This window comes from Myzus persicae, unplaced genomic scaffold, assembly GCF_001856785.1.
Source record: "Myzus persicae strain clone G006 unplaced genomic scaffold, MPER_G0061.0, whole genome shotgun sequence".
Lineage (NCBI taxonomy): Eukaryota > Metazoa > Arthropoda > Insecta > Hemiptera > Aphididae > Myzus > Myzus persicae.
Genome location: NW_019101002.1, coordinates 442,234 through 464,869, shown reverse-complemented (window position 1 = coordinate 464,869; position 22,636 = coordinate 442,234). Strand labels below are relative to the sequence as shown.

The 22,636-nt window shown below is 26.9% G+C and overlaps 1 protein-coding gene across 1 annotated transcript in view; it reads left to right on the top strand.

Annotated features, from left to right (window-relative positions):
- Positions 1-13,779, top strand: part of LOC111027223 (acetylcholine receptor subunit alpha-type acr-16-like) — a 47,791-nt gene extending 34,012 nt beyond the window's left edge. The window contains exons 8-10 of the mRNA XM_022305495.1: positions 5,129-5,238; positions 5,536-5,698; positions 13,072-13,779. Coding sequence (XP_022161187.1) covers positions 5,129-5,238; positions 5,536-5,698; positions 13,072-13,379 — 581 coding nt within the window. The 3' untranslated portion in view covers positions 13,380-13,779. The remainder of the gene's footprint in view (positions 1-5,128; positions 5,239-5,535; positions 5,699-13,071) is intronic.
- The last annotated feature ends 8,857 nt before the right edge of the window (positions 13,780-22,636 follow it).

Here is a 22,636-nt window from a genome sequence, read left to right as displayed (position 1 = left end):
CTATACTCGAAACCAACGATTATACGGCAGTCAGTGGAGTAAATTAATTTAATTATTTAAAAAAAAAATGTACAGTTACGATTTCTTAGAAAACAAATTAATTAATTCGTATTATTTAATAGAATGCCTAAATAAATCAGAAAACAAAAGCATCTATAAAAGTTATATTTCAAAACAAACAAAAGTTTACTTATTCAGAGGTCAGAACCCAAAATATTTTACTAAAATATGGGTCAGTAAGCTATTTTACAATTCTTGGTATAGGTACTTTCCAAACACGTGTTTTCTATATTATTACACCATTATATGGTATATATAGACAATAGACATAGTGAATACATGTTAATACACTCATTACCTTCATACACTTTGGTTAAGGTATCTCAAATATGCCAACGCCACTTTAATATAAATACATTATACTACATTAAGATTTAAGGGTAGGTACTAGGTAGGTACATAACAATAAGTTTAGATCTGTGTAAAATTATGGTACTCGTGACGTTATCGTCTATTTACATAATATTAGCCGGTAGGTTCTGCTATATATTACATTACAGTTGTATGATTTATTGTTCTACAACCAAAACGGTTTGAAAATGCATAGGCATCTCATTATACAAATTATTAAACGCCAAGATACTGTAGTAATCTAATGAAAAATTATTAAATTATAAATTAACCCAATCATGTATGGTATGATAATATGTAGCCATGTAAGTGTTCAAAATTGCCTTCTACGTTTAGAATTAAAATATAAATATGTACATCTGTAATCATTAATTAAACATGGTTATTATATATTTTGCATATATTTTCTAATAAAATATGCTCAGAATTCTAACACAAATGATACAATGTATAATACTAAACATAAAGTTACTGAACAAAACATAAAGTATTTTCATTTTATATTCTAAGAACATTGCGTTGCAATAAAAATACTTTTTAAAGTTTTAACAGTGATCTAAAATCGTATTACATATTTTATTAAAAATTCTTTCAAAAATATATTAATTTGTTTATTTCCAGATAATTTTAATACAGTGTTGGTTTTAGTGTTAAATAATCAGAAATTAAAACTGAAGAAATCGAAAAATATTTTTAAAAATCTAGTTTTTTAGTTAGGTACTAAATTCTGATTTTTATCAAAGCTATCAATATAAAATTATTAAATTCTGATGTTATAATATGAAAATAACACATAAAGTATAACATGCAGTACAACAATTTTTTAGGATTTCATTTCTTTACGGTCTAAATATTCAATCTATTGAAGATCATGAAGATATAATATCATTTAAATAGAATATCCATAAATTTAGATTAATATTCATTAAAAAATTCCACACAAAATAACAATGTACCCCAAATACTTAAAATGTATGAAATTCTTGATAATATTTTAAAGCGATTTTAAGTGAGTCTTGTGGCAAAATATAATATTATTTTTATTTATTCTTGTTCGTAGGTATATATTATAAATATATTTGTAATAACTTTTTAACGATCTTGGAAAATGTACTGGATTCACTTAAATTGTAATAACCTAAAAATAAATTATTTATGGATGTAATAAAACAACAAAATATTTTTGCGTTAAGAACATTTTAAACTACTATAATTATTACCTGGTTAAATAATGTTCCGAGTATTAAATAATAAAATACCAAACACTAAATGTAATGAGACAGTTATGTACTCGAAGTCATAATTTTTCGGTTTCCTATTATTTTTCTCAGTTTCTTTATTATTTGTTCTACTAAAATATGAAATTGAAATAACATATACTATTATATATTTTAAAGAAATTCAATTCAAACGAAATGTTATAAAATGCATCAACAACATTGTAAATTTTGCCATAATTAAATTTGATAATAGTTCATCTAAATAATTATTATCCTATACTCCAACAAATGACCTATACAAACATTTAAAATAGAACGCGTGTTTGAACATGTCCGTATATCAGATGTCAAAATACTGTTCTGTACTTTCTACAATTATAGTATTAAAAAAGAAATATGACTAAAAACAAATCAATATAGCCTATAGGTACCTACAACAGAAAATAATGATATATTATTTGTAGAATATTTTTAATTACCTGTTTCCTATAATTATTAATTACTGCTGACATTATATTTAATGTCAATTATGATTAAATACACCATCGAAACCATACTTGTTTGTAATTCAAAGAAACAATCTAGTTCAAAATAGATCATTAGTTAACATAAATCGTATGAACTATAAAACCACCATAATAATAAAATAAATAAACAAATACTAATTCAATAATTACAATAATAATTCTAACAGATATAAACAAACACGGACCTATAGCTCATACTTTTAATAATATAATAGAGGTCTGATCATCATTATTTATGCATAGTTTCAAAAAAATATATTCACCATTCCAGTATAAAATCAAACACATTTAATCAATTTAAATTGTATTATACATAATGAACAGTATGGGGAAGATTTGTTATAGTTATATTTATAGTTATAGCCTTACAGGTATATCTGTTAGAATAAGAAGAAAATCAACTACGTTTTTCGTTGTAATATTCATGTGTATTATCAATACTTTTGTCTGTCAATATATCATCGTATTTTAATCGACTTTTTTTTTATTGAAAAAATTATTTCTATGTGGGGTGGGAATGAACCCCGTAATAAAATACGCAATTGATACTTATAAATGTAATTTCTATAACTTTTATGAATATTTGAATGATTTTTTCTCATAATATTTTTGTGCTTCTTGTCTGTGGAAAACTGTAAGCTAATACGTGACTAGAGTAACCAGTTACGTTATAATATTATGGAATCTGGCACACATGTCACGCAGTTGTATCTTCTCTTAAAACCTTTAACTATAATATATAATATTATATTATATACATGTAACAAATAAACCACCAAAGTGAATTTGGCTTAAGTTGATATCCATTATGTGACATAAACTCTATTACATTCCTCTATTTTCTATTAAATTTATACCTGTCGTATTTCCTGCATAACACTAATAATTATTTATGTTTCATGTTTGGCTTCTCGTGGTTTAATATAATTTTGAATTTTTATTATTTTGACGTCCTAGTCTAACACAGGCTGTATACAATAACAATTTTAACAAATTCCAAGTTTAAATAATTCATAAAATATATATTTAAATAAAAAAATGTTTTAACTAAAATTTAAATAATACTATTTATATTTAAACCAGTTTCAAATGAAACATTAAATAATGATATTTTGTAGTTGATACATACTACCTCACTCCAAGTATCAACTGATCTGACGAGGAAATAATAATTGAGTATTAAAAAAATATTATATATATTTACTTAATTAAACCTGATATAAATTTTTTAGCTTTATATATCATCGGGTCATGCAAAAAGTGGTCAAGTGATAATTTTAATAATTGTATTATTAAATTTAAAATTTAAAATTTACATCAATCTATAATTTTCTTGCACTTGGTTTTTTTGGCACAACGTCATAGCAACTTAATCAACGTTGTGCAAAAAGTACATACCTAAGTAAAAAATAAAACAAAATATTGGAGCTATAAAAATTACAAATTTAAAATTATAAAATTTTCACTCGACATATTATGCATGACAACGACGATATATTTACATATCTGTGTTTTATTTTGTGTGTATTTGTTTTTTAGTATTGTTTTATTTAGTATCTTTATTTTTCTTATGGCATTATAGGTAGGTTCGCAAGTAATATTTTGAATTTATTTGTATAATTTGTATACCTAACTTATATAAATTAGTAGACAGTATAACAGTAGGTAATATAAATAATCTTTACGATAAATGCTTACTTGATTAATTTAATGACAGTTTAAAATAATTTCTAAAACATTTATTCCATACCGAAAGAAAATATGTACGTCTCTTTAATAATGTATAATTTGTAAATCTTTTAAATACATTTAGGAAAACCGTATTAAAATAATTGTATTTAAACTGGATAAACTATGAATCAAATCAATATCAACATTTTTACAACAATTTCTGAATTGTTAAAATTGAAATATGTTTTCAATGATTTAATAAAATAAATCTAGATAATTGATGTAACATTATAATACTTAAAAACAATATGTTATTTTATATTAATTGTACAGTTATGTACGTTAGTTAACTAAAAAAAATATACATAAATTAATGTATATATATAAGAAAATTCCATCTTTTTTAAATAAATTTTGAAAAATTATTAAAAATTCTATTACATCACTTGATAGTTGATTATTTATTCAAACGGTTGCCTAGAAAGATAATATCTAGTACCTACCAAAGATGATAACTATCCATATTTTTAAACACGTTATAATATAATTATTAACATGGTAATAGATTCTGAATATGGTTAAATAACTCGTACAACCACTCCATAAAATGAAATAATTAAAGTTGTCTTAGCTGTAATTATTTTCAAATTATTTTTTCATTAGTACAAGAGGTACGTAAATAATATAAAACCAATCTTGTAACTTCCCCAAAAAATTAACCAAATTAACCGAAAAACATTTAATTAACAATAATTTTTAAACACTAATTACACTTTTAGTCATATTTTGAACTGAACATCAATTGGTTATTAAACTCATATTATAATATATATATAGTTAATTATATTCATTGTACTTACCATAACCTATGTATGTTTTATAGACGTAATATAGAATCTTTTCTAATTTACATTATAATTATATTAAATTACTAATACATAGGTATTTTATATAATAATAATAAATAGTTATAGAAATAAGTAGTTTTAAATTTAATATGGTTATTTTCTATTTATAAGAATTAGTTTTAGTTTCTTCATTTTATTGCGTGCATACACAAATAATATTAGATAAGCATGATTTCTTTTTATTTACTTTTTTTCGTCTTAATAACTGTAATGCTTTACAAAATCATTACTATAATATTAATTTAAAAAAATATACAAAATTGTCATTTAGAGCCTTAATATTCTTTAGAGCACTGACAATTCATTTAAAACATATTTCGTTAAGGAATGATCTATAGTCCTCAGTATAAAAATTATAAATTCAAAAAGAAAATAATACATTTTTCCATAGGTACCTACTTCAATTGCATAATGTTTATGGTGGCTTCGTCGGTAGTTCTCACATTGGTGGTGCTCAACTATCATCACCGAACAGCTGACATACATACAATGGGACCATGGGTAATTTGTGTGTTTTTTGTTTAGCGAAATATAAATGTTATCAATTTTCTATAATTGAATATTTATTATACAACTAAATCAATGCATGCATGACATCCTATGTTATAAAATATATTGTAGGTACACCAGAAAGTTACTTACACAATGATAAAAATTAATAAGAAAATTATTATATTGCCAATAACCAATTATAATATTGACATGTTGTATACGCTCGCCATTTACCGAGTTCGAGCTCACATATAATTGTTACCGTTATACTATAGTATATTATACGTTTCCATTATTTCATTATAGGTTAAGTGCTTTTTCCTGCTATGGTTGCCATGGATCTTATGTATGCAAAGGCCAGGTAAAGACATATCGTTCAAGGCCATCAGAAGTAGATATACAGATCGAAGAGGCATCGAACTCCGAGAGCGATCGTCAAGAAGTTTATTAGCCAACGTTCTGGATATCGGTAAAGTAGTTTTATTTGTATTGTATTTTAGTTAAATGTCTAAATTTAAATTGAATTGTTTATTAAATTTGTACTAAAATACCAACACGTCATATGTTTCACACATTTACCTATACAAATCGCATGTTATAGTTAGCTTTGAAAGAAAAATTCAAGACAATGTAGGCCGTATAACTGTGACATAATACATGCATTTATCTGAATTGTAATCAATACCCACAGTCATTGTAAAATAGTACAACTCACTGTTTAACTTTAGGTTTAGTTTTTATATTTAAGTAAAAATTATTTAAAAAAATAAAAACGAGGCTTCTATATTAGATACCAAATGTATAACAGTATAAATTAATCAAAAAATCTTATACAAATATTATTTTTTCTTTTTAAAAATGGACTAATGATTTTTAAATAAATAGTAACCAATACACTTTAGATAAATTGTTTTTTATGGATCTAACACATATCTTCGGAAGCTATGTCCATTAGTTTTTACATATTTTGAAATAGGTAGGTAACATCAAAATCGAAAATACATTACTAATGGGTGGGTAGCCAACAACCAGTAGTTTTATTGGTTAGAATGGTTAGATGTATGACCATTATGATGAAACTATGGATTCTAAAATAAAATAATATGAATGTAATGACTGCCGTTTGTAATATTTGTAAGTAATTTATAATTACACACACCTTGTTAATCATCATCTGAAACAACAATGTGGAATAGAAACCCGTTTGTATCATCAAATAACAGTGATAAATACTTCCACACAGATATATTTTAAAATTTATTATTTAGTGATTTACGGTAACAAAACACGTGATTAAGTGTTAGTTAACACATAAAAATGTTGGCAAAGGATAAAGCATTAGATGAAAATATAGTCAAAGTGTCGAGCTCATCAATAACTTTAAAACAAAAACTTACATTCCAGTTTTAGATACTTTGAATAGGTACACAAAATAAGTGAACGTTTCAATACAAATTATTATAATAAAATGGAAATTATATTTTTAAAACACATTATCTCTTTGTAAAGGAAGTGTTTAAAATAAGTACAAAAAGCTTACTTCTAGTTTGCTAGTTGCCCTTGGATGCTTTTAACGCTTTGTAAAGTCTTTATCATAAAATAATTGCAGCTTAAGTTCTACAAAAATCTACATTAAATTTTTCAGTGAATATTTTAGTTTTCAAAACCTTGCAAGACTTCCCCACAAATTACACTAGGATGACATTGTTCTGTATTATGATACAGAAAATATTTTGTTAAAAGTAGTTCGAGGGGGGGGGAGAAGATTGGTATAAAAAGGATACTTTTAAAGACAACTGGTAAACTCCACCGTATCCCGTCTCGCTATGACCGCTGAGTCCGCTGTTAATACTTCCAATTTCAAATTTCTCTCCAGAGAATGTATTCCAAAAATTAAAATTAATAGAACCCCGTTTAAGAAGTGAATTTAAACAAACAAACGAAATAACTGATTGGAAAGACTAATCACAATTTTTTTTTACTTCTGCTGATAACTCTTGTTGGAGGGATATTCCAGCATACAAAATACATGCTTTGCTATAGTCACGCGCACGCCTGCAAAAATTAACTGGTTGGAAGAAAGCTTGTAAGTTATGATGACCTTTATATTTTGTTCAACCTTAGGTATAATAAATGCAAAATGCTTTAAGTGTAAAAATTAAAAACTGTATGTATTTTTATAATTATTTTTATAATTATTTTTATAATTTCAATGATTTTGACAAAATATGTCGTTAAAATTTGAACGTTTCAAACTCTTATAAAAAGAAAAAACATATTTTCGATATTGTTAATCTCTATAAGTGCAACCATTTATCATAAATACTATTATGATTATAATATGGTGCAACTTACGTTTTATATTTTACATTTTTAAGCATTTTTCCGAGAAACAAACATTTTCTTGATTGACTTTCATGTAGTGAACATGTATATAAAACCCAACATTTTTTCAGCTAACACTTGTAACAAACTTTAACTGTTTTATTTCCAGATCGAGTAATATCTTAAATGTATAATATGTGTGTGCCTTTAAACAAACTAAATATATTTGACATAAATTATACAGTTTAATTTAATTTTTGAATTGATTTAAAATTCTATTTGCAATAAACTTTAAATTCAACCTCGAGGTGTGAGAACTTAATCAGCTGGGGTTACCTATAAATTATTAAAAATACTGTTTTTAGTTTGCTTGAACTAAAACAATACCATAACATAAATTATCTTGGAATACAATTGTAGGTGTGGAAAATGATAGAAATAGCTTTGTCTTATGAGATATTTTTACTAACGTACCTGTATATAAAAACTAGCCCTAAAAATCATCCAAAGAAACACCAAAAATAAATAAAGTATTCTACTGTCTATTTTCAAACATTACATTCACTCAATGTTATTTAAGTTAGCCATGAAAAAATAAAAATGGAATTTAAAACTACCTATACGAAAGGTTAATAAGTTAGGTTAGCTAAAAGCTGAACGGTAAGCATAAACAATACAGGGTTATTTACCAAGCACACTCACCAACAAATGTCTCTTTAACCCTTCGTTAGTCACCACGTGGTATTTAAATACCCCTGACATGTTAAAAACATTTGTTTATTTGTCTGGAGGTAAGAATAAATGAACCTCCACAGCCCCTGATATCATTTGTGATAAGAGTATTAATGTGATAGTATGTTTTTATATTTTAATTAATATAGAAAGAAGGTTCATAAGGCATCCGGGAATTGAGCCACATTTTAACTACCTGGTTTGTATAAAATATTCGCTTACATTTTACAACCCGGAGATTGGGCCACAAATTAAATCTGTATTTTTAAAGTGTACCCGGATATTGGTCCATATTTCCTGTAAAATATTTAAAAAATTCGCATTTAATTATTTAAATATTAATTGTAGTTACATACATTCAAGGCAATATTTAGCAAAAAAATAATATAATCGATGAAATTATTAATTTCAGAAATCAATTTAGCACATGGGGTACAATATTACCCCGAGTGACTTACATTATTCAAACCAATTAGGTGACTAACGAAAGGTCAATAATAAACTTATTCAAATACTGACTTTCAAAATTTCTAAGTAGGTTAGATTAGGTTTTATACTGGACATTTTAATACTATTTGGGGTGATTAGCCAAGTTCGATAAAAATTGTTTCATACAATTATTTCTTAGAAATATCAAGTTCTATATCTATTATACTGAGGCATTATGCCTTTATGAAATCTAGTCTTATTTGTAACTTTAATTTAAGTTGCATTTATTTTCTGTTATTGATTATTTTATTGCATGGTATTATTACTTTTAATGAAATTGTATCAATGGTGGTATACAGTATTAGAATAATTTATGAAAACAAGTAGTTATTAAAATGTTAGCTTAAGTTAATTGACACAATTAGATGTGAACAACTTTCAAAACTCAAGTCTAACTTATTGAGGTATATTACCTACTTAGTACGTCTTAATAGGTATCATTCATATCACAAAATTCTTGTTTAATAACTGTTTCGGACTTGTTTCGTATGTTATCTACACTTTCGTGTTGATACGAGTTATTAGAACTATAAAAATTATAATTTATAAAACTCTATGCGTAACAGAAAATCATTTTTTTAGAACGAGCTGTGTATTTAGAATAACACAAAACTCTGGGGACTGTTGAAGATGTCTCCGATATAATTGTTCTCTATTTATAGAAATTACCTATTTCATAATAAGTTGTTTTACTTTAAAACCACTTTGTAATACCTTTTCGTTTTTTTTACGTGGACATCATTACATTATAAGATTTAATTAATATCCATTACTGCGTCATGCGTGCTGGATCCACACGGTGATGGTAATACACGATATTGTGAGAGTTAATATTATAATAATTGATAGGTATATGTAGTACAATATTGTCATCATAAATGTTTGCAAGAGGGGTTCCGGGTGTACTTATGACATTTTATAACTGGGGCCCTAAAATTTAAGTCCCAGAACATAGAGCCCGTATTTTAATCGATGTTACTAGAGTAAAAAATGTAATCTTTTCTAAAATATGTGGAAAAATATGTCTCGTGATAAAAATAAAGAATACAACTTAGAATAGTTTAAATTTGAATGGAATATCTTATTATGATTAAACGGCAATATAGATGTTATTATTGACTACATAAGTAGAAAAATAAATAAACATTGCAATTATCTTAGAAATATAAATATTAGATCTAAGGAAATATGTAACTAGGTAGTTGGTACTAGTACCTAATAATTATATACCACTGATTAATATTATGTACATGTCTTGTTAAGAGAGGACCCAATAATATTGAAGGTGTATCGACACGTTCTCGGTATTCTATTTCGTCTTTTGAAATTAAAAAAAACACATGTTAGTTACAAAGTTCAGTTATTTTCAATAATTTGACAACAATGCTGCTGTCATTATCATTGTAGTATAAAGTTCCGTGTTAGAACTATCGCTCTGAACAGCGTGTACTCGTCATCAATTCCGAATGGTGCGCCTAATGCAAAATTGACGTAGACTCGAAATTCTGCCGACGTACAGGCTCACGTCTCAAGTTATTATCGTGCGGCATGGTTGCGGTCTTTGTTGTCGGAAAAATTTCGCAAAGTCATATCATAATCGCGGTCCACGTCATTTTCTGTTAATTCGGAGACTCGCGCGTTTCGCACCTGTTGCCATACATATATTATATTATTATAATACATATTGTCTATACCCAGGTAACAATTAAAACTTATAACACAATGCTCTGTCTCCCAGCTTCACCAAGTATAATATTTACATATATTATTACGTTCGCTACTTGCTAAATTTAATATCGTCGTCTGTAGTACAAATATTTGCACACACCTCGTGAACCCACCGTGCACACTGTACGCACACATAGGTAATAACCTATACCTACATATAAGTGTATAAACTATATTATATTGTATTATATATAGTATTACATTGACACGTGTCACGAGCTTGTTGCGGTCTTATTATATTACTTAGACCCCGGCCACCACCACGGCTGGTATACCTCCGCGATACACCCCAGTATTATAATATAATATAGGTACCTCGGTTTTCCACCGTCGTACTTTGTTTTTGACTTCAAATATTAAACATTTCGGTTTCGTCTATGACCTCACGCCAGTGCATCAGCTATAATATTATACGATATAGTGTAACTACACCAGGATCATGGTTTAACGCGATCACCGATAGAGCTCCTTCATTATTCAGTGTTCTTAATAATTAATAATGTGTCTATGTTAAGGTACCTACGCAGCTATATGCTGTTTATATACAGGAGGTATAAGATCATTATATTATAGTTTGATGTTTAGTAGTATGACGACGTAGAACAATCATTTAGTGGATAATATACGGCAGGGTTAAGATGGTTAAATCTTCGTTAGTTTTCATCAATTTTTAATTCCAAATGACGTTATAAGAGTAGGACCAGAACGAAATGTCGAAATATATTGAATAATTCTTCACTCGAATTAACCTATCACATAGTTACAATATAGTGAAACATAAACCTCTTCCACAAATTAATCAATCGGCTAGTCTGTTTTTTTAATCAACTCGTAGATTGAAAAAGAGAGTTTTCAAGGAAATTATCAAATAGACAAGTTATTAAACAATTTTGAATTTTCTGATGTACGCTAATAATTATAGTAAAATACTTATTTTTTATGAACAATTATAACACAGAACTGTTGTATTTACTGCATAGCTTTCTGCGGGTCTGTTGGTTCTAAATTTGTTCAATCTCACAACTTCAAAACCCGGTGACCGAATATCTGTGTGTTTTACTGATATAATATATTTTTATCAATTACTAAAAACCTCTGAACCATTTTAATGATATTTATTGCATCAGATATTCTAAGATTTATGTCATGCAAAGATTATAACAGTAAATTGATTATACGGACTACGAGGATTTCACGAATGGCGACATCGATTTATTTCTTAAGGGAGATTCCAAACTAAATTTCGTCATGTTGATAAATAATAGCTGTGGTGTGGTATATGTGTTTCATTAGAAAATTGCGTGTCTACTGTGTATTGCACTTGAAATCATCATCTTATTGTATATTACAACAGAGGCGTCTTTATGGGGGGGGGGGGGCTGAGAAACTTGTATTCCCACCTCCACCGCATACCACGAATTGTCTGGGAATATTTTTAAGACCAAGTTTTTTTTGTTTGTACCTTTTCATTGGAATAACTTTTTTATATTATGATGACACTTTTTTCTCAGAAAAACAGACCAAAAATTCCCGATACGTAATATAGACCGTGGTCATATTATTCACCTAACCTATTATACCAGTTATTCGGTTACAAACTAATTATTATCAATTCATAGTTTTGACTTAACATGCAGAACATATAATATATTTAACTTATTTATTGATGAGTGACCAATACTTTTTCAAATAAAACCAATAAAATTTAAAAATTATCGACATCATTAAAAATACAATATTTTCACTCATTCACGAGGTATTTATAGCCATATAGGTACCTACTATTGGTTTGTAATTAATCAGTTGTGACATAATGAGTTTGAAAAAATAGGTTTAAAAAATTATTTTTCACACATAATATAATCTTTACTAGATTTTTTTGTGCTACAACTTACATTTCAGTACTGTTATTTATGACATTATGATTTAGCTGCGAATTGAAGTGCCAATTTTAAATCTTAAGCGTGCAGAGTTTACAATTACATGTATTGTGTATGACCTTTTTACGAGCTTAAAAACAATTTTCGTCATTACATAGGTTCAAAATGTTTTATTTAGATTCTCAACAGATTTCGAATTGGACGGGCATTTTACTTTTGAAAGAAGTAGTTTTTCAAATTTTTTATTAGGTACTCTTAAGTGAAATACTTATTTAAAAACAAGCGATAAACGGTGTATAAATACGTAATTCCGTAATTACATACAGTTAATCACCCGGTTTTAATAAAATCTTGAAAGAGTAAGCCAAGTTCGGTTCGGATTGGCTTATTTATTTATAGCCTTCAAATAAATAAAAACCCTTTCCGCTGTATAGCTTTACTTCTATTACACTGTGTTGCTCGTATACAATACTATATACAGCATATTGTTGTACTAGTATGAATACCTCTACACCGAAATGACGGCGTTTGCTAATAAATCGCCGGCTAATGGACAATATTGTTAATTGTTCATCGGCGTGTATTATGGCTGATGTTTTCTGATACGGGTTTTTATCGTCACTCGTAAATCGCGATAGACAATCGAATTGTATTTGTTTCTAATTCACGGTTAATTACTATTATGCAGACGATGATTTTCGAGCGAGTGTCCTATCGCACCGCGTGTACAACAGCGGGGCCGCCAGTTCGTCGTCGCCGGCGTCCGAGTCGAGGAGCGTCTGCAACTACTCGGCCAGAGAATTGCAGCTGATATTGCAAGAAGTGCGGTACATCACCGACCACATGCGAAAGCAACAGGACGACCAAGAAGTGATCAACGACTGGAAATACGCAGCGATGGTAGTGGACAGGTTCTGTTTGATAGTGTTCACTTTTTTCACATTAGTCGCCACTGTTGCCGTAATGTATTCAGCGCCTCACATAATCGTTGAGTGACTCAGACATTGTGTTCACTTTTTGGATGTCGATATGGCAGTCATGATTTTGTTAAATATTTATTTCAGAGAGTATGAGTTGTTTTGAAATATAATATTAAAAGTTTTTTTTTGTAATACTATAAAAAAAATCGACGAAGAGCTTAGTAAAAAAAAATTCTATGATACACAACGCATTTACAGGGTGTTAAAAAGATCACGGGCCAAGAATAAGTCCTTCTAAATAATTAAATTACAGTGTTTTAATTTTAATCATCCCAAATACACCCTGTTTTTTAAAATATTATTTAGATTGTTTTTTGTTGCGTACTCAAATTTTAAACGGAATAGTGGAAAAAATTATTTATTTATCTGGTTATTATTATTATTATACTGCAATAATGATAATAACAATTTTATCAAAATGGTTATTATTCTTTTCATTATTATTTGGTATTGTAAAAATTATCACTACTGCCCATAATAATTATTAAGTTATATAACTTAAATATAATTTGAAATTATGGTTATTTTGAATACCTACAATTATTATTATAAATAATTGTCTTTCATAAGTCTTAACATTAAACATTATGCGAGGGTTCAAATATTACAAAATATGTTATATTAGGCCCTTTAACAAATTTATTTGCCTAGAAATACTCATCTATACATTTTTTAAGTTTCTATTATGAATTATTTTTAACACTCGCAATACTAACATTTTAAAAATCTGTAATGTTATATAATTTTTAGTAAATTGTTTGATACTAATAGTTGGTGGATATTGACAGACGATACGCGATCTCAGGTAATTTTAAAATATCTAACAACAATAACATAATATATTAACCATTAAATTTATTTTAGAACTTGGGTAGGTATAAATATGCCTGCGTCTATATACTATACACCTATTTTATTATATTATAACTTTCCAAGCTATACCTAAATCTAAAGTAGGATAATTTAAGATATGTTAATTATACGAATATGTCTTTCCGACACTATCTTCTCTACAGTATAAACAATATCAGAAACATTGTTTTGTTTTTCATTGATCCAATGGATATTATTATTAATTGTTTTACATATGAGTAAGTTAAATTAGTTTTTTTAATCTTAAAACAGCCAAAATAATAAAGTATCTTAAAATATAGATTAGATAATAAAAGTGTTATAAATAGGATCCTATTACTGTGTATACTAAAATACAGTCATCACTCATCAGATACTGCGAGAAACATAGAAAATAAATAATAAATATCTGTTAAAACTAGAGAAAATTAAACCATTTTGATAACTATTTAATTGAAATTACACCAAGTCGTTAGCTCTTTGAGATAAGCAATGTTTTAAAGGGCCATTATACAGAATCGAAAATTGGAGTTTATAATATTAAGCCAAATAAATACTACGGCATGTCATCATATTACATCGGCTTAAGAATTTTTTTTTGGAATATGCATGAATGTAAAAAAAATTCTAATGCCGACATCTGACTCTCAAAATTGTTTCATCAAGGAACACTGCGTTTTGTGGTATTCGATTGATAAAGTCTGATGGTGAAGTACATTTGTTCAATGCATTATATTAAAATATCATATAGTTAAGCATAATGTTTCATGGGAAATTTATATCCGTTATTTAGTAAAGACTTCCAAGCATTAATTAGTATAGAAAAATTAACTTTAACATTTAAGGTTATTTAATTTTTATAATAATAGTTTTTTTATGTAGATATTATAATTTTATTACGAATAATAAAATATAAATAACCAATAATATTATTTAAGTACCAGCTATATTGTTTACGAGCTTGTTTTAAATATTATATATATTTTATCGTTACCACAATCATTTAAGTTTATATAATTTGTTAAGAATTTTAGCCCCATCAGATCTCAGGTCTTGTATTCATTGATAATAATTTTCATTAATAATGAATATGAGAATGCATAATTTACTTTAAATGTATTTCTATATTATAGGTATTGATATGGCCACACTTAAATAAATAGTATCGTTAATTATTGAATATTGAGTTTTAAAAAGTAAAGATAAGCATAATAAAACGTGAAATAGGTAGTAATTTTATTGAATTGAGATTTACTGGATAAAAATGTGTTCATATTTTTTTTATACATATATTATGTAATTTATAACCAAGTGTTTTACTATTAAATTTGTACTACATAGGCATTTATAATTACTTTTTAATAGAATTCAAAAACTAATAAAACCACTTACTATAAAATAGTTTCATAAAACTTACCAGTTATAATTAATTAAGCTGTTAAATAAAATATTTCATTCGATTTGTATTTACACTGTGATACACTTTAAGCTAAATTAAAACAATAATATATATTATAGGTACCTATGTCATTAACTGAACTAATTGGATTAAAAGTAATAACAGGATATTTTTTGTCTTACCAAATACTCGATTACAGTGCAATTCATATAATGGTCATCACATAAAAAAAAAATTAACCGAAATTATTTTATAGATATAATTATATAAATATCATAGTAATAATATCGTTATTTTTAATTAATATTTATAATATTTGTTTCAATTATATTCTCAAAGGTTTCAATTTTTTTATCATCCGCATAACTCATAGATACTAATAAACTTATAAATCATGTTAAAATATTAGTTATTGTAAATTAACTAACACTGGAGGATTGTATTCCCTATTATCTCATATTTCCGATTTAGAGCTAGGTACAGAGAAAAAGCAATTGGTATGCGAAGTAAGAACAATGTGGTTTTTTATCATTACCTTCGCTTTTCGGCATAGTGAGTATTCTCCAAAATGTTCATGTTGCATTTTTATAAATTATAAATTAGTCACATTATAGAATATCAAGATTTTTTTAAGTTTAATTTTAAAATATAAAAATACTTTGCTTGTTTCAAATTTGTTTTTCATTTGAGAACCATTTTGATAATTCAGCAATAATTGCTCAAAATATTTGTAATCCTAATGGTGACTTTCTCAACAAGCTAAAAAAATATTCGTTGTATAATTTTTTTTACAGTTAATTAAATATCCTTTAAGATCTATAAATCTATTGACAAATCAACCGTCAATTATTATTTATTATTTAAAAAGAAAAAAACAGTTATAATTGAAACATTTTTTTCCCAAACCCAAACTATCATTGAAAAAAAGTTTTAAAAAATCGATGATAATTACTCAATAAGTAACTGTATTACTATAAATTAACTATTTTCCATTTTGCTTTTATCAATGCAATTTTCACCGATTATATTATGATGAAATCGTTTTAAAAAGTGACATACAATCTCTTGTTATAACATACTGAAACATAAATTATAATAATATTGCATTAAGTTATTTGACTTGAGGTTAGATGTTTTTCTCTTTAAACTATATAAGTTAGGATTATAAAATTAAAAATGTATAGAAAATATAACTAGTGATGGGAATATTAATTTTAAATACTTATGTAACTGTTTTTTGTCACATTTTGTATTATTTAACAATTGATTTTAGTACCTATTAAAATGACATTAAAATTCGAGGAATAATGAATTATAACAAATAATAACGTATTTTTAATTTATGTCGAAAATGCATCGTTGCAAAACACCAAACAAAACTGTACTCCTGATTTTCACTATTAAAACTATGCTATAAAAATAAATACTATTATTTTTAAACCTAATTATTTTTTTTTAATTTTTGTAAAATTTAGCCAAATGTTATTATTATACTAAAGTGCTAAATCTCTAATATTTATACTGTCGCATAATATTTGATTTGTGAGCCATAATATATCCTTTAACCCATGTTTAAATCTGTCATCGTTCGTCACAAAGGAGTACAAAACTTTAAATTAACCCGATTGACCACCAGTTGTATACATTAAAATATGAATTAGTACAAACACTTGAATATATTTTTTAATATATACCTATCCAAAAACAAAGTCCTTTAAAAACACCATTTAGAATAATACAATAATTATAACTAAAAATTGTGTAAATGTTCCATGCTTAACGGCAAAAATTTCGGCTCTAAGTAAAATGTGTATCTAAGTGAATAATGTGAATATTCATAAATAAAATTGATTTAAAAAAAATCAATTGTATGTAGGTAACTATATTTTAAGTATATGTGCAAAAGTAATTTTAGTGTCTGACAAATGTACTTACTGATAGTAATTTTCGTAAAATAATTTTACATTAAAATAGGTTAAGGAAATAACAAATCCTTAAAAATATGACTTTGAGAATTTAATTTAAAAAAATTAATGATATTAAATTATTGATTGATTAGATTATGACTTCAATAATATTGTAGGTTAAAGTTTTTAAAATAAGTAATTTATTATGTTAGAAACCTAGCGAATTGGTTTGAGATAACTTTTCTTTGTTTAAATTTGTTGCTCATAAAACATGGAAAACATAACACCGTATTAGGTGTGTAAAATAAAAACAAAATATTTAATAACAACTGTGTACAAAGAATAATTAAGAAGTAAATCGTTAAACATGTTTTTATATATATTTAAAAAAAATGATGTGTATAAATAAAAAAAAAGATAATTTTAAACAATAATATTTGTATATCTAAAGCCTCAAAAAGAGAGGTTGTTATTTCTTGAGTATGTTTTTTTATTTATATTGTATGTACTAAAATAATAATATTGTATACTATTATTATGTAACATGACTATAACCAGTTAAAATACATTATGACATGTAGACAATGTTACGAAGTTTTGTATTTAATTATTTGTGTACCTACTCACCTACTTAGGTACCTACATTACATGCCAACCGGTGGTTCCTGTTATATAAATCTTAACCACGGAACGAGCGTTGTTCCCAGCAAAAAAATGGCTGTCTAAACGTCTCGTATTTATAATCATATTTATTAACTTTTAACACAAGTCGGAAGAGGTGACAATAATATTTTTTATAAGTTTCAGCGTATCCTAAAATGTGGCTACCAGTGATGCGGCCGCCGACTTCATTATAATTACGGCGTTTATATATATATATATATTTATTTATAGGTACGAAAATCAATAAATCAACAACACCCTCCAGCAATTTCAGCCGCCTGGTCGTAAACAGACTTCGGCAAGACTATAAATAGTGTTGAGCCCCGATAGTATAGGTAAAAAAGGAAATAAAAAGTCATCTTCTTAATGCGGTAAATTGTATCTGAATAAAGATAATAAATACAGTTGAGCTGGACCATACCTATAAAGATAAATTCATTTTAATCGAGATAAATACCAGACGAGTTGAATTTTAACTACGACTTATGACGGTATATTAAAAACATACCTGTATAAAAAATGTACACAGATGTATCAAACATTTCGAAAATATAGGTATATTATGGACTATGGGTATAGATAGTGATAATAATATGTTATAGGTATTAATAGGTCTGCAGCGGAAGAGACAAAAAATCATTGGTCGACGTACTAACCGATCTCTATTCTTTATTTATTTTATTTTTCATAATATGCTATTACTTTTAAATATAATATATGTATAGGTAAAATACAGTTCAATCAAAAGACACCGATAGTCGATAGTTACTGCCGCTTCCGGTGACGACTGTTGTTCATTCAAATTGACGACAGACATCGGAAATATATATAAGTTCAAATTATTTTATAACTTTTCAACTTTTCTTTGACAGGTATATCATTATGATTTAATATGATATTTATAAACAAAACTGTACAGAAAATAGTCTCTGTAATATTTATGAATTTTTTAACAAGAATATGTAGTATTGTAGTATCTTTGTTATCTTAGTTATCATTGATCGGTTTACAGTACAGTTGTGCTTTTTAGAAATTCTCATGTATATATTGTTCTACTGGACATCGAAGTAAAGCTAAGGCAATTATTTTTGTATGAGCTTATTCTGAAGAAGTATCGAATAGGCCAACTTCGAACATATCATGACTGCTTTGTAAAATAATTAATTTTTCATGAACGTGCAATTTTCTCAATTATAATGAGTATTATATTTAATAATCATTTTTTTTTAAAATCCAATGCTGTTTAGTTCTGAGTTAGCATATACATGACATGTATATATTATACATATATACAATATACGTAGTCGATGACCCACTCTAATCAATCCCGTGTAGGCATATAATTTAATATTTTATTTTTGAATTCTTATTGCTATTTGTTTTAAACTGTTTGATTACTATAGGTAGGTAGTTATTATTGAGTTTTAAGTACTTTAAGCTATTCTAAATTTTTGTTCTTAAACGTGGATTAAAGTTAAAAGAATAATTTAAGAGTAAAAAAAAAACAAAAATAATCCCTTAGAAAGGCTTTGGAATCGATGCGTGACATAATGATTTGACTCATGGAAATGGCCTAGACTGATGTGAATTTTTAGTTTCCCCTAGCATTGATCAATACCGCATCAATCATAAGAGAGTTTGTCGTTTTAAAAAAAATAATAAAAACATGTTAGAAAGTCTGTAAAATGTTTAAAAACTGATTTCCTACAATTTGCAAAGTAGGAAACAAGGACATGCAAAAAAAAAATGATAGTAATGTAAACATTTCAACATTCAGATGATAATATTTTCGGTAACGTAATTTACGTATATTGTTCATTTGAATACCTTTATTTCCTCTGCTGATCTTGTTACCCAAGAAGCTGAAGTAACATCAACATTAATGATAATAAATCATCGAAATGCATGGAAGTTTAGCGAGCTGGTGTCCCTGGAGATGTTGCATGTAAGTAGTATTTACGCGTTGTCGTAACTACCGTATACCTATATACCTATACAGACGACCATGTTTAAGTAACTTCTCTCGTATGGTAATATTTTGTTCGAAAACAGTTGAGTTGAACGCTAGATTGCGCGAGTTTTAGTAGCACCTCACAATGTAATACGTATACGTTTGCTATCAGCAGTTAAGTCTGTCAATAAAAAACGAAAATCGTTTAAAAACCGTTGCTCTACAACGTCTACGTTACGTATGATAATTTTTCAATCGGAGCACTAAAAAAAAAGTTGTAGTTAAGATTTTCATAAATATTACTACCTAATAAGTACATTTAAGAACTAACCATATTATCGTCAGTTCCGTCATTTTCAATAAACCATACAAGTTAATCAGTACCTAAATGAAAATCTTAATCTCACATTATATTAGGATATTGTATAGGTTTGCACCTTATTTTAGACTACAGTGTCGCAAATGACGATTTGATACCTATCGTTATATAATAATACTGTTGAATAATGATAAAACTAATTTATTGAAAATAAATAAAATAAAAGTATACAATTTAATCAAAATGTATTTATTGAAAATTATAATATTAGGTAATATATCAATTTTTATATTTTTTTATTAAGTTGTCTTGCAGAATCAAAACAAAGTGCTCGTGTGTCAAAAACAAACTCACAGTATCACGGTATATGTTACCTACCAACATTTGATACACTGTGAAACTTTATAATATCTATTGAGAATAAGAAACTGTGTGTGTGTGTGTGTGTGTGTGTGAGTGTACAGATGATAAAAGTATTTTGATATTTGATAAATGTTTAGAGTTTACTTGGGTCATGTGATTCCTAAAAACAGATGACACCGTATTTATTCTATTGCCTGTATAATGTGTATAATATATTATCTGTATGTGAAATGTTAATGTCCCTACTACAAACAAAAAATAAAAATAAATAAATAGGTAGTAAGAAATAAGAACCTATTTACGGTAGCCACGTCGAATACCCTACCCACCGCTGTTGCCCCAACAACATTTAATTGTTTTTATTTTTGTTTTTAAGTCCTCCAACTGATGATGGTATCAAAATTATTTTTTATATTATTTTGCAATAATTAATCAAACACATATTTTTATTAAAAATTATATTTTTTTGGTAATATGGTAAGCATTTTTTTCAAACAAATGAATCAGTGTTGGCTGTTAATTATTATTTTAATAAACAGCATTATCTAGATTCTAGATAAATAATTATTCAAATTATAGTTTACATATTACCCAAAAAATTTAAAAAAAAATTGTTATCTGGTGAATTGTATAAGAAAAATTGAATATACGACAGTACGCATCGAATAGCGACTACTGTTGTCCCATTTCTGAAGTTTAAAACAAAATTGTTTTTATTTTTCTTTAAAAAACATGCCCATCAATGATAATATTAAAATAATTTTAAATATTATTATATTGCAATATTTAATACTACTAATATTTTAATATGAAACTATCTTTTTTTGGAAATATGATAAACATTTTTGTTCAAATAGATGAATCAGTGTTGGCAGTTAATTATTATTGTTGCTATAATATAATCAGCATTATCTATACAACAAAATTAATCATCTTAAAATGTACATCCTATCCAAATAGTTAAAAAAAAAACCATTTTTTAATGTATTATCTTAGAAAAAATGTATGTTATCTAAGTAATTTGTCTATACGACTCTCACGGTACCTATACTTTTGTACATTGTTCATCCTCTAAGATGTTTGAGTTTTAAGCTTATAACACAACAATTATCAAAAAAAAAACATCGATGCATTCTCTATATTCCAATAAATCTAAACTCGGCGTTTAGGTGGAATAGCCGAATAGGTCAGAAAAAACATAATATTAATCATATAGTATCGATCATTAAGTTGTAATGGAGGAACTTAGTACTTTACTTTACGATAATCTACTGCCAATGGGTATATAATTTCGTTTTCAAGCCACCGGGCCTCATATCTAATCATATGCCATAATAATAACTATTATTGTATCACATTATTGTACAGATTGTTTTGTTTAAATTTTCAATACAATACAAACCCCAAGGGCACCCCAGCCAGCATTTCGCTCTCTTTGCTGCCACTCGCAGCAGTTCCGTTTACCATATCATTGAATTCGTCATCAGATTTGACCTCACCATCTTCGCTGGTTTCGTCAAACCATGTATGTACCGGAAAATTATTACCAGGCCGGATACGCAAAAAAAAATATAAAGATTCGGACAACCAAAAGTTATGGTTTGGTCGATAAATAACAACAATAGTTTGTATTTCAATTCTTCGACTGCACAATAATGTTCGTAATACGTACCTATTACCCATGTATAGTTTGTTTTGTTATCAGTTTTTTCCCCAAGTTTGTGGATTGCTTATTTGCATACAAAGACTATGTATAATAATATTAACTATTGAAGTGATTGACTCATTGTATAACACAATAATACAACAGTTTTATGTC